Source organism: Athene cunicularia (genome assembly GCF_003259725.1).
Source record: "Athene cunicularia isolate RWA chromosome 8 unlocalized genomic scaffold, athCun1 chr8_part1, whole genome shotgun sequence".
Taxonomy (NCBI): Eukaryota; Metazoa; Chordata; class Aves; order Strigiformes; family Strigidae; genus Athene; species Athene cunicularia.
Window position 1 is genome coordinate 28,461,158 of NW_020799109.1, and position 13,306 is coordinate 28,474,463.

At 42.4% G+C, this 13,306-nt stretch overlaps 1 protein-coding gene across 1 annotated transcript; it reads right to left on the minus strand.

Annotated features, from left to right (window-relative positions):
* Positions 1-3,787: 3,787 nt before the first annotated feature.
* On the minus strand, positions 3,788-12,559 carry GORAB (golgin, RAB6 interacting). Its single transcript, XM_026854132.1, has 4 exons — positions 12,215-12,559; positions 9,732-9,833; positions 7,851-7,991; positions 3,788-5,232 (listed from the first exon to the last, which is right to left on the minus strand). Exons 3-4 carry the CDS (start codon positions 7,919-7,921, stop codon positions 4,761-4,763), a joined length of 543 nt encoding a protein of 180 aa, XP_026709933.1. The 5' UTR covers positions 7,922-7,991; positions 9,732-9,833; positions 12,215-12,559; the 3' UTR covers positions 3,788-4,760.
* Between the last annotated feature and the right edge of the window lie 747 nt (positions 12,560-13,306).

Genomic DNA, 13,306 nt, shown 5'->3' on the forward strand with positions numbered 1-13,306 from the left:
CAAATGCACCAAACTCACAGAATCACAGAATCATCTAGGTTGGAAAAGACCTTGAAGATCATCCAGTCCAACCATTTACTTAACATTGACAGTTCCCAACTACACCATATCCTTAAGTGCTAAGTCGACCCTACTCTTGAACACCTCCAGGGATGGGGACTCCACCACCTCCCTGGGCAGCCCATTCCAACGCCTAACAACCCGTTCTGTAAAGAAATGCTTCCTGACATCTAGTCTAAACTTTCCTTGGTGCAACTTGAGGCCATTACCTCTTGTCCTGTCGCTTACTACTAGGTTAAAGAGGCTCATCCCCAGCTCTCTGCAGCTTCCTTTCAAGTAGCTGTAGAGGGCGATGAGGTCTCCCCTCAGCCTCCTCTTCTCCAGACTAAACAACCCCAGTTCCCTCAGATGCTCCCCATCAGACCTGTGTTCCAGACCCTTCACCAGCTTCGTTGCCCTTCTCTGGAGACGCTCAAGTAATTCAATGTCCTTTTTGTAGTGAGGGGCCCAAAACTGAACACAGGAATCGAGGTGCGTCCTCACCAGTGCCGAGTACAGGGGTAAGATCCCTTCCCTGTCCCTGCTGGCCACACTATTGCTGACACAAGCCAGGATGCCATTGGCCTCCTTGGCCACCTGGGCACACTGCTGGCTCCTGTACAGCCGGCTGGCAATCATCCCCCCAGGTCCCTCTCTGACTGGCAGCTCTCCAGCCACTCCTCCCCAAGCCTGTAGTGCTGCTGGGGATTGTTGTGGCCCAAGTGCAGCCCCCAGCATTTGGCCTTATTGAAACTCCTCCAGTTGGCCTCAGCCCATGGCTCCAGCCTGTCCAGGTCTCTCTGCAGAGCCTCCCTGCCCTCCAGCAGATCAACACTCCCACCCAACTGGGTGTCATCTGCAAACTGACTGAGGGTGCACTATGTCTACATAGAATCACACAAAAGCACCAAACTCAGTCCAGGACTCACAGATGCTCAAAGATCCCCTGTGAGGGGCATCTGGTAAAGAACCAGGCCTCAGGCTGGGACAATCCATATCACAGGGGTTTTGATCCATATTTGAGCCTTGACAAAAGCGTGAAGTCTATAGATCCTACTGTCCTAAGCAGAACGGAGGGAATCCCAGCATAGGAGGCAATTTAAGAGTAATCTGCCCCTTTCTTTGGGCCCAGAACTTCCCTGTAATAGGGTAACTGTCCCATAAACAATCCTTTCTAGAATGTTCTTAATACAGCTGGTCAGAAAACACAGTACCCCCAACCACTAGGCCAGTCACTACTTTTCATTCTTTCTAGTTTTTCCTCATTCGCTTTAGATGGGATACAGGCTCAAAGGGAAGACTACACTGCATCGCAGAAGGAATTAGGAAGAAGAATGGCTAATGGAGAACTGTCTCTCCCCAGACAGTTACCCTAAGCTGAAACCTCTCAAGAGCCCAACTTCATCTGGCTGGATATACAGTCAGATTGGGGATTGTCCAAGTGTTTTACACCCTGCACTAGACATCCATGGGAACCCCAGGCTGAGCCATGACCATCTGTGCTCATTTAAACATTTCTTGACAGAGGAGGGAGTGTTAATCCTGACATCCTGGCCAAACTGCAACATGGGCAATTATATTGTGCTTTGTAACATTCTCACAGTGGTATACATCAGTGTTTTCCACTTCTTCCCACAATGATAATGCAGCGGCCCAACACAGAAATGGCTACACTGCCACAGGAGAACACAAGTCCCCCGTGATGAGCCCTGCAGTGTTCCGGTCAGATATCATGCATTTGCTTCATTCTCCTTGCCACGGGTGTTCAACCCAGTACGCTTCACATTCAGACTTCGGCCTCATCTTGCAAGAGGCCCTGATTTAAAAATCCGCCTACCCATTCCTGATCTATGCTGAACTTTTCATTTTTCCATTTTTCTGAAGAGATACAAAATGCTAGTTGAGTGGACAGCACACCTGCCTTCAATACACTCCAGTGACAGCAGAGCCAAATGTTTTAAGATCCTTCAGCTACTACAAAGGTAGAAATGGCTTTTGCTTGAAGAGCCTCAATTCCAACTGTTCTCTTTCCTTCAAGGAAAAAACCCAACCCTTTTACTGCACCAAAATTATCTCCTGGCATTTCTGACCAGCACACATGTTGTTACAATTATGACTGGACTGCTTGGCTCCGGCATAGGGGAATGTTAAACCAGCACACTGGCACCCATCAAACCATTTGCAAACTTCCAAAGTAGAACTGACACCATGGCAGTGGTTTATATCACACGTCAGAGAAAGGCTTCGTAACTCAGATCAAACAATTTAACTCTTGAGCTCCCTGTCTAGTGAGAGTGACCAAATTCTAGGCTGCCTATTGTTATTTCACATGGCTGTTTCATGTGGCTTCCAGCCAGTTCACTTCTTTTTGTAGGAACTTCGATGGACTGGTAAGAGATCAGAAACTGCTGATTCTAACAGCATCTTCCCTCTCAAGCAGAAACAGTGACAGCACTATCAGGATGGCACATGAGAATTTTTCAGCTTTTAAGTAATTTTGTTGGATATAAACTTACTACCTTCTAGGAAACTCATATTCTTAAGCAGCTGTCAAAAAGATCCTTGAACTTAGAATTTTTTGCCTTTTTTGGTTCAGGAGTTTAAACAATAACCTCATCCATGACAAGGTGCAATCAAGTAGGACTATTTTAACCACATCTTAGCCTACTAGAGAACCACAAATTATACACAAAATGGTATTATGTGCTTCCTGTAAATACCATTACAATTCAACTCTCTGTCAGATGCTCTTCTGTATGTCCCCTGATGAGCTGAATACTACTATAATGAGGAACAGACCTATCCACTAGGACTTAGAATCTCTTGAGGAGCAACTGGGGACAGCTGCAGAGGATGGAAACAAGAACGGTACAATTAAATTATTATTGCACTTACTGGTATCCAGTTTTGAAAATCATAATCAGGTTGCTACAAGCTGTTCTGGAACTGCAGATAGAGCAAGGAAGGCCGTTACAATTTTGCCATAATACAATCAAATCTTTGGCTTTTACGCCAGGTCTTCCAGCAAAATAACAGGGAATGCAGTGTATCATCAGCAACAGAGCAATGCTTCACACTTATCTCAAATGTTACTTTGGAGTTTTCTAACTGAAGTCAGCCCTGATTATGAGTGGCTTCTCTAGGAAACAGATTTATCCCTCTTTCTCCTGTGTATGGGAGGCACCAGTAGAGATTTTCCACTGCTGCCTTGGGCCACAGTTAGTTGAAAAGATTCCTGCCAAGCTGCATCCCGCCATGTCTTTGCTTCATATGTTTCCATATTTTGGAACAGCTTTTTTTCAAGATTTTATTTTCACACAGAAGAAAGTTACCAAAGGACATATTCTGTCATTTATCACCTCCTGTGGAAAAACAGTCTTGGATATGTGTATTAGTATCAGATACCACAACTGAAAGTAAACACATTGTGTAGAAGATGCATTGATTTATTAATAAAATAAAAATGAAATGTAGTGACATGTTTTACCACTATTAAAGCTACAGAGACAATCAGTGTCCCATTTATATACTTGATGGCATAATTCAGTAAGTCATTCATAAACAGACTGACATGTTCAGGTCAGGAATTACAGAATCTATTTCCACAATGAAAGCACCTTCCTCTCTTACAAAACAGATAACTCTGAACGCAGTCCCCATGGTTTGCAGCTGCAATCAGTCTATGGGAGGTTTTCCTATGTCCTCTGTTTTAATTCCTGAGACTTTCTCCACCTGGAATAGCTTTTTTAAGCCTTTCAACAGCAACAGAAAAAAAACAGCTGAACTTCCTGTGGGGCACAAACCTGCTCTTCAGGCAAGAAAATGCATTGAATTGCATACAAAAATGGGCTCACTTTTGATATACTATGGGGGTTATTCATTGAAGTTCCAGTATTTAGCCAGGGATCTTGTGAGGCAACTATGACAGAGAAAAATGTTTGTAACCTAACAGTTTTAACTGTAACACGCTCACTTTTGTGTGTTTCTACTTCTACATCATACATTCTGCAATGTCATAAACTGTAATGCACCATTTTTGTTAAATCATAACTGCTGTGATTTCATAGATAATAACGTTATCAATACATAGCCTTGTGTGATCTAGCATTACCTGAAAGAAATAGGCAAAGTGATAAATAGGAAGTATTACAACTGACTTTCTAATTTGCCTCAATATGCAAATTTCCTTTAAATCAGATACAGGAAAGAGGATCAGCTACAAAGACAATTAAAGTAAGCACTTGGCTTTCACAGGATTAAAAACCACTGAAAACCAATCCCTTATGGATACAAAGGAAGACATACTATCACGGTTGTCAGGAGACAGAAAGTGTTCAGAAGCAGACTAAATTGGGATGTTTTCTCCTGTAGATATGTATCTTTTGCACATTGCTTGGAACAGCTACCTGTGATACCAATATACAGAAAACCTTTGGAAAAACCCTACTGTTTGCTTCCAAGTATCCTGTTTCAGGAAGGTACAAAGCCCCATCAAGAGCTGAGCATCAGAACAGGAACTTAAACCAGACTGATGACAGATGGCGAACCCCAAATGGGACTCTTGCGAAAAAAAGAGCCTTTAACATTTGAAAACAATATTAAAGGAAAAGAGAAATGAAGTGCATATTACTGGCACTGCAGAAGCCCAAATATAACATACAGCACACAAGCCTGCAGAGAGTGTATCATCCATAACTGGCTTGCTTATCTGAATATAGTAGTTATGTAGCAGAACAAGCTGGGGAGTTTCCTGAAGTCACATTTACTGCTTGAGTTTGGCTGTCCATATTGGAGAGGAATTTGGTACTGGAGTTTTGAGACTGAATCAACTGTTCAGAAATAGCAGGAGAAGCGACAGCATGGTTAGCATGCTCATGCTCCTGTGCCGTAACAGTGGGAGTGGAGTTTTCCTTAGCTGTCCCGGCATGACTGTGTGACTGGCTGGCTTGTCTCCCTGCTTCTGCCTCCTGCTGCTGCAGCATCCGCTCCACCTCTATCTCAAGTTCCAGATTTTCCTCATCTGCCTCCACTTCCAGCTGCTGCATTAACTCCTCCAGCTTCCTGGCCTTGCGGAGTTCGTTCTGCTGTATGATTGTGCACAGGTGCTCCGTGAGGTGCTCCTTAATCTCCGTCTTGTGTTGGAGGTCCATCTTGGCTGCCACATACTCCGACTCAGCCTTATCATACCGCTTCCTGCAAAATCATCATCATTTCTAGTGTGTTAATTCTCAAAGCACTTTATGATCTGACACATGGACAGATACTTTAAGCACCCCTGAAATGCAACATGCTCTGCAATACATTATGCCAGCTATTCATGACATGCTGCTACATTAGTAAAAGATAAGAAAGTAAGTGTGAATTGATCGAATCTTCCCCTCTTGACAGGAGTCTCCACTGCTGCTGTATTCCAAGGGTTAATTTGCTCATCTGAAATCTACAGATTGAATCACAAACAAGCATTTTTACTGCCTAAGAGATGCATCATTAGCAGCAGAAAGAAACCATCAGAAACTGCAATGTTTTCACACTTCTAATGAACACCTACCTAGAGAGCTGAAACACTGCAAAACAGTGTTGTGTTTTTTTCTAATCCAACCATCCACCTGACAGATAGATGCTACAATGGTGCTAGACACATTTACATTCAGATTTGGTCTAGAAGGGTACTCTTCCGGCCACCCACGTATTCAGAAGATCATGAGCCGCACAGATTGACATAGCGTATGACATCAATAGTGATCACAACTTTTGCGTGGCAACAGATGTAGAATTTTATTGTAAGCATCCCCCTGACACACACCTCCTGGAATTTGCACTTCCTGTTATGACAAATATAGCAAAAAGGAAATATTCCAAATATTTACTGAGGTTAACACATCTGGGATATTAATGGTTGGTGTCCACATTAGTGATGCATCTTCCACTACATTCCATTAATCTGTATATTAATTCTGATTTAATTAATAGAAAGATAGATGCAACCTTGCTCATCAGGAAAGGGAACATGTAAAGGCTTTTGCAGAATGACTATGCAATGTACCTTACAGAGCGTTCATAAAACTTTTATTAATAAGGTGACTGAATAAAGAATCCAGCTGTTGGTTTTATAAAACCAGATTCAAATATCTCATTAAACAAAGCAACATAAAGATAGGAGAGATCCTTTGCTCAGGGAAACAGAAGGAAATAAGACCTAGAAGAGCCTTCCCAAATATGTTCTTTTACATAATAATCACAAAACTTTGGCCCAGCTGTAAAGGCTATGGCTGCAGTGGGCAACAGATGCCCACTTAACATTTCCCCCACAAGGAAGTCAAGACTTCCCTGGGTCAGGTATGAGAAATAGAAAAACTAATGCTATGCTGGAAACTTCTGCAGAGTTAAAAACTTTGGTCTGAATTAACACACATTCTTCATATATTTATGAAAATTCCATTCCATTACAATTGCCAAATGCCCCTAACTATGTATGTGCTCAGGACTATTTAATATTGCACTTTTTGAGCCACTGAAACTGTGTTTTAGCCGTAAAATATAAGGCAAGAACTAAAAAATTGCTTAAAAAGACACCACTTAAAAGTAAATCCGGTTTGGCTCATAATGCATAAAGCCTACAACACTGAAAAGTATCTAACTCACATTTCCAATCCCTCACTCATAAAAAGAAAGACTTACTAAGTTCATGAAAGTCATTAAGTATTTTGTAAGGTCTATCCCCTTCGTCCTACCAACATCCCCTTTTGTTATCTTCATTAAAAACTGCTTTCCAAATGTCAGAGCCACTTGTGTTACATGCTCTTTTGCCATTAAGCATTTCAAATAAGACACATTATTACAAAATTTTGGTAAGGAAATTTCCAGGAGCATTTAAAGGTTTTAGAAACCAAACTTAAGCCTAAAATACACTGAAATATTTTTCCTCTTGAGGATACAAAATTCTGTATTCATATACACTCAGCTACTGAAACTACAGATAATCTTAGATATTTCAAATGATAATTACACAAAAGAGATCTTTATTTTTTAGCTACCACTGCTATTTTTTTAAAGACTAATTACCATGTTTATTGGCCTGTGGTCAACGTATAGCAGAAGTCATAAGGAAAAATACAAGTTTAACACATTGAATCGTGAACCAAAAACCGCAACTGAACATTTTCATTTTATTAAATGGCTACATAAACATGCTGATGTTTATCTACTGATGTTGTGGTTTACCCACAACTAATAGGGTGTTCCGATTAATTTCTTGCATTTAAGGAACTCATCAGAACCAGACTGATTAAAGGCACATTGTGAAGGGTGAAAGCTTGCTTTTTCCTTCAAATTTTGGTCCCAGTTCCAAAAGCACTTCAGCAGTATTACATGTTTTAAGCTTAATTGGTCCCATTGATTCCAACAGGACCAGAGCTGTCATCAACAAGCAAGTTTCCCTGAAAAGGACTTTCATTTTAGGACTTTTAAAAAAAACCTCTTTCCCCCCGAGAAGAAATAAACAACCTTGAAACAATAAAGCAGGGCTTATGGACAACTGCACAGTTAAAACAGTAAGTATGTCTTGTGACAGCACAAAGCTGGAAAGCACAGTCTGCAGTCAGAAAAACTACTTCAGTTTCCAGATTCCAAGGGAAAAATTAGAAAATAAAAAGCACACTTCTACCTCAAGATTTGAAAGCCCCCCAGACTGTGACCACTTTAACTACACATTATTAAAATGACATAACGCCATTACTGCTTCGGTGACAGGAAACAGCATTTTCTCCCTCTACTCGGGCAGGACTATTCCCTCCTCCCTGTCGGTTGCTTACCGGGCATAGGAGTAGTCCAAGCTGGCCTGATCAATGCGGTTCCGCAGGATGCCAATGTCAGCAGATACCATGTCATCCAAAGCTTGTAACTCCTTCTGAATTCGTTTTAGTTTCACTGTTTCAGCCTGAGTTCTTTTGGATCTGCAAAAGGAAGATGCTTTTTTTTTTTTTCTTTTTAATCCTCTCTTCTTGACATAATGGGCCCCATTTAATTTGCAGAGCAACTAACTTCTTTAAGAGTTATTTAGAAGGTTTCTCCTTTATGGTTTAAGACTTTTGATCTTTTTTAATATCCACGGGGATATAAAATGCCTGCTATTAAGGACTACAGCAAAATTACGTAATGACTATAATCAAAGTGCCTAAAATGGATTGTGTTTCTTCACTGTGGAAACACACAAGAAGCTGCTGTATCTAAGTAGTTCTCAGTGTAAGGAAACAGGAAATGGCTTGGAGGGAGCAAGAGGGGGAAGGGTATTTAGCCCTGCAAATATCCCCTTTCAAAGAAGCCCAGTTAGTAGGGGCCAAAAAGTCACCTAACCTAAGCTTGATTTCCATTTTGTAAAATTATTCCCAAAAGGCCTAGCCAAATCCCAATGAAGTCAATGGAAAGTTTTACATCAAACACAAAGGATTTCAATCAAGCCTTATGCAACCTTTTTCAACTCAGCCTATTCATTCCAAAGTTCTGAAAACTAAATGTTGCTAAGGGCAGCAAGCTTTGATGGATTTTACTCCCAAGCAAGCTAAGTAACTTTCAACAAGGTTTACACCAGGTCACTTTGCTGTCATTCGTCACCACCAGCAAAACCATGCTTTCAGCCACTGCTTTGCACCCCAAAGAAAGCAAGACTAGATGTGTAGGCAGTGACACCATCTCTCCTTAGATGAGCGGATGTAGGTGGAGAGAAACAGACATCCTGCTCTGACACTGAAAACGGCCTTTGAATGTCAGACATAACCCCCTAGTGATCACCTTCCAAGTCCTCCTCTCTCTCCTCATGCTCTGTTTCTAGGAGGAAGAACCGAGCCTGGTGGTCACACCCACGTTTACTGTCCTACAGTGAGTCAAACTAAACATACTTGTGTTCTACCTCTGTCTGGCAAAGGAAAACAAAATCTTTAAAACCTCAAAGAGAAACTTCTGTGCAGTACTGGCCATGTTACCTGTGCCACTCAAGAGCTTTAATGGGTAGAACATAATATATGTCTGGGAAAGCATTGTGAGCCTGAAAGCTTCTGATCTTCCTTGATCCAGTGCTATCAGCTGCTCCAATACCCTTCCCTACAAACCTTGCCTTCCCTCTAGTCTTAAACTATCTTGGTGCACAACACTGTACAATGCCTTAAAGTCTGGTCACCTGAACAGCAAGAGATAACAACTGTGAGAATGTGTGAATTCTTGTAACTTCTAATCAGCCAGGGATAAAATGGTACCTTCTTAAATATGTGTTTTGTTTTCACATATTAGTAAGAGTCAAAAGCCGAAAGAGAAATAGCTTTTCTTCATAGGTTAGGATCAATAAACTTTCCTTAAAAACAAATCAGGAACAGAACAGGGATGAGCATCCGAGCACTGCAACTTCCAAACATGCCCTTAATAACAGGCACAAGAACTTCAGCCAATTCTCGAATTGTGTGATAACTTTTCCATCTGCACACAGCTGCAGCTCTGGAAGTGTGAAAAGCTTAGTCACAACTTTTTAGCCAGCACTTGTCATCAGAGGGAAATGTTGATCACAGGTGCTCACTTGTGGAGTAGTACACAGAGAGCACAGAGAGGAGGAAAAAGTGAGATTTCAATAGAAGATACACAACTGGTTGCAGATGAAAAGTAATCCCTTCCTCAGCTTCAGCCCATGCTGCAGCATAGCCCCCTACCTCTCAGCAATAGCTTTGGCCAGGAGTGCCTTCTTGCGCTTATTCTTCTCTTCTATCAGCCGCTGCTCTTGCTGGAGAATTTCCCATCGTGATTTTTCCTGCCTGCTCATTGACAAGAAGATCAAAATTAACAGAAAGTTCATTTGTCTCCCTGTTCCCCAAATGACACAGATATTCACCATCATATTTCCTGGAGCAAACTCTAAAAATGTCAAAGCAACAATAAACAGGTTTCAGTTCTGAGGAAAGAAGAATCATCTGCAAGAAGTCATTCAGACCAATAAAACATTTCCAGATGAAATCTGCTGATCAGAACAAAAATCTTCATAAGCAAGTAAGCTGCTGGTTAATTCAGCTTTGCTGGAAGAAGGAACATACAGCACTTTTTCAGAAATGGATGGAATTTTTCATTTAAAGGATGTGATTCCCCACTAGGTAGAAACAGTTTCAAGTTTCTTACTGGCTGCTACAAGTGGCCATCTGTTCAGTCTGCCAACACAGTCTCTTTTTTGGAAATGTTTTTTCCATAAAAGAGATCCTTTCACAGATCTGCTTTACAATACAGCCCCCAAATAATTAAACTGATAGAAATGAAAGGCTGGTAAAGTTACAGTGAAAATGAGCAATGAGGAATGGCAAGAATTCCCTTTTGCCACCAGGGAAAGTTATATAGATAACATTTCCTAGGCTACATCTACTAAGAGATACAACCAGCCCCAGAGGATGAAAGACAAGGTCTCTGGCGAGAGGGGACAATCTGCATCAACACAACTGGGCAGGATTAAGAAGAAACAAAACCAGCTTTGCCCCCTTTCCACCCTGTTGTGCCCTCTCTCAAGAAGTCTCAGCTTAAAAAGAACTTAGCTTTAAAATAGTCAAGTTACTCAGCTATGTTAATCTTAACAACCACTTCTTCATAAGAATATCTCTTCAGACTTCTCATCACCCTTCTCATAAAACCTCATATAGAGGAGTATTTTTAATAAGATTTAAATTCAAGTGCACAGGCTGAGATGAATTCAGCAGATTGAGGGGGTGGTTGTTGCAGCTAAACATCATTTACTCCCCACAGAGTGAAAAACTTCTTTGCACTTATCCCCAGTCAAATAATGTCTGCATTTTTCACCACCAGGAAGGAGCTGAACAGCCAGTACTACTGGTGCACCCACATGAGGAATTTGACACAGCTCTTCAAAATGCTTCTACTTTGGTGAAGGGACAGCTATCTGCAGGTAGGTGACCCCAGCCAGGAGCCGGGCAGGTAAATGGCAGGCAGCGTGGCCAGCAGCTGTAGCCTCTCAAGGTGCACCTCTGCAAAACAGAACCTCCAGGATCCTTCTGAGTTTTGAATTCCAGAGAAGCCATGCACTGCTTCTCCACACAAGTGCTGATGACTGCCACAGTCCTGTCTCTCCAGCGGGAAGCATCTTCAGTCCCCTCTGAGATCTGACACAGATCTAACCAGAGGTAGGGTCTGGCATATATGGAAAGCTGCTGATCCCTGTTTTGAGGGAATACAAATGATGCATGAAAGTTTGATGGCCAGCCAGAGTTTGTTGATTATATTGGGCAGAAAAGTTTGGACCAGCACAGGAACCCAAGGCTTAAGCAGCATTGTTAAAGTGTTTTAAAAATAAACTGTATGTCCTAGAAAAAGAGTTCATCTTTTTGCCCCTCATATTTTGCTTTGCCTGCTGAAATAAAATCGAAGATTAGCACTTGGATACAGACAGGAAAACAAACGTGAAGTGGTAAAACCAAGTAATTTCTCATAGTGGAAATGCCTGCCCTCTCTAGCATTTAGAATGCAGCGCCCTTTTACAGGCTACTATCTGAGTTCTGGATGATGAACAAAGTAATTGCCACATTCAATCAGACTCCTAGAGAGCCATGTTTAGTACTTTTTCCTTTCTCTTACATGTATCAGTTTGACACTTCTAAGGGAGACAGGCACCCCACTGTGGGCTGATGCACAGGGTGAGAGCCTTGAGATTGGTCTCATCTTGTATCATAAAAGCTAGAGAAGTTCTTAAACCTGAAATTTTACTTCCTTATCAACACTTTTGGCATTAACAAAACTGCAGCAATACTGTAAAGGGGAACACAAAGTTACATCAATCACAGCGTATCTCCTCTCAAAAGGGCTTTTTGTTGTGGCTGCTGGCTTGTCTACACAGCACAACGGTGAGTTTAAATCTTCATAAATCATTAAGACAGTCTGGTATCTTGGGTGCTTTACGATGTACCATCTCACTGCCATAGGTAATTCCCTTAAGACGGCACAGTGTGTATCTGCATAGGTTATACTACAGAAATTGGTCCTGAATCGGGCTCTACCCAACTAGAGATGGGAAAAATAGGTTCAACACAGAGGAAGCAAACATCATCTCTCAAACCTTCCTATTAGATACAGAAAAATTAACTTTAGAATGAATCAATACACAATAATAAAACCCATCCCTTGATTTTACTGACTTACTAACAATTCCACTTTCTTTTTCTCCACTTTAGAGTTCAGCTTTGCAGGGCAGGTCTGGGCATTCTCACTGTCATTACAGGCATTTACCGGTGTCACTTCCTTCTGCTGGTCTTGGTTGTCATTTTGCCTTTGATCTTCTGCTGAAGGAGGATGAGGTGGTGGCACAGGCTGCTGAGAAGGACAAGGCTTGTGTTTTGGTATAGAAAGCAACTGCTCAGGAGGAACAGAAGCCACTCCACCCTGCAATCCCAGCTTCTGACATTGCTGCTGCACAGCTTTTTCTCGTTGCAATTGCTTCCGACTCTTATTCACAGTGTGGGGGCGATGCTGCTGCTCTGAGGATTCATACAAATCTATCAGTGGATGAGAGGGAGAAACGGGATTAAAACCAAATCTTAAAATCAAAGACAGATCTGCAAATTAGCTTTTCTGGGCAAGCACACTGGTGCAAAACTAACATAAGGAAAAGGTATGCCAGGGTGTCAAGGGAAGGCAATGTGGGGAAAAACCCAAGAACCTAAAAACGTTTTGTTAACCTAAGAATTGAGATTTTTAAGGATCTGAGCACCCAAAATGAGGAGAGGGAGAAATAACGGGCCAGAACTGCTGGACTAAAGGAAGAACCACAGGTAGGAGTGAGGCAACTCATGGGGAATCACCGAGACAGATCTAGGGCTAAAGGAGGGCCCCAGTCAATCTGATGGGCAAACTCAGGGTTTATAAAGTGAAGAATGAGGAAGGTGCCAAATGGGCAAAGAGGTGGCTGGGAACATGAGTGGGTAGTGCACAGACAGATGTGGGCACAGGATAAGGGGCTGAGGGATCTGGAAATGTGACAGAGAGGTTGCGGGTGGAGAGACTGAAGGGAGCAGGAGCAATGAGAGATGGGGCCTGGACGGGAGGGGCCGCCTGCAGAAGCTGAGGTGTTCGATGCGGGGACTGACTAGATAAGCTGAGAAGATGGACAGAGGTGTAGAGGCAGGGGGCTGAAGAGAAGGGAGGTAGGTGCAGCTGCGGGGGCTGACGGGGTGCCGAGGGCCCGGAGGCTCCTCCGCGCCGCTCCCAGCCCCACTGCCCCCCCGCTAACCGGGGCGGG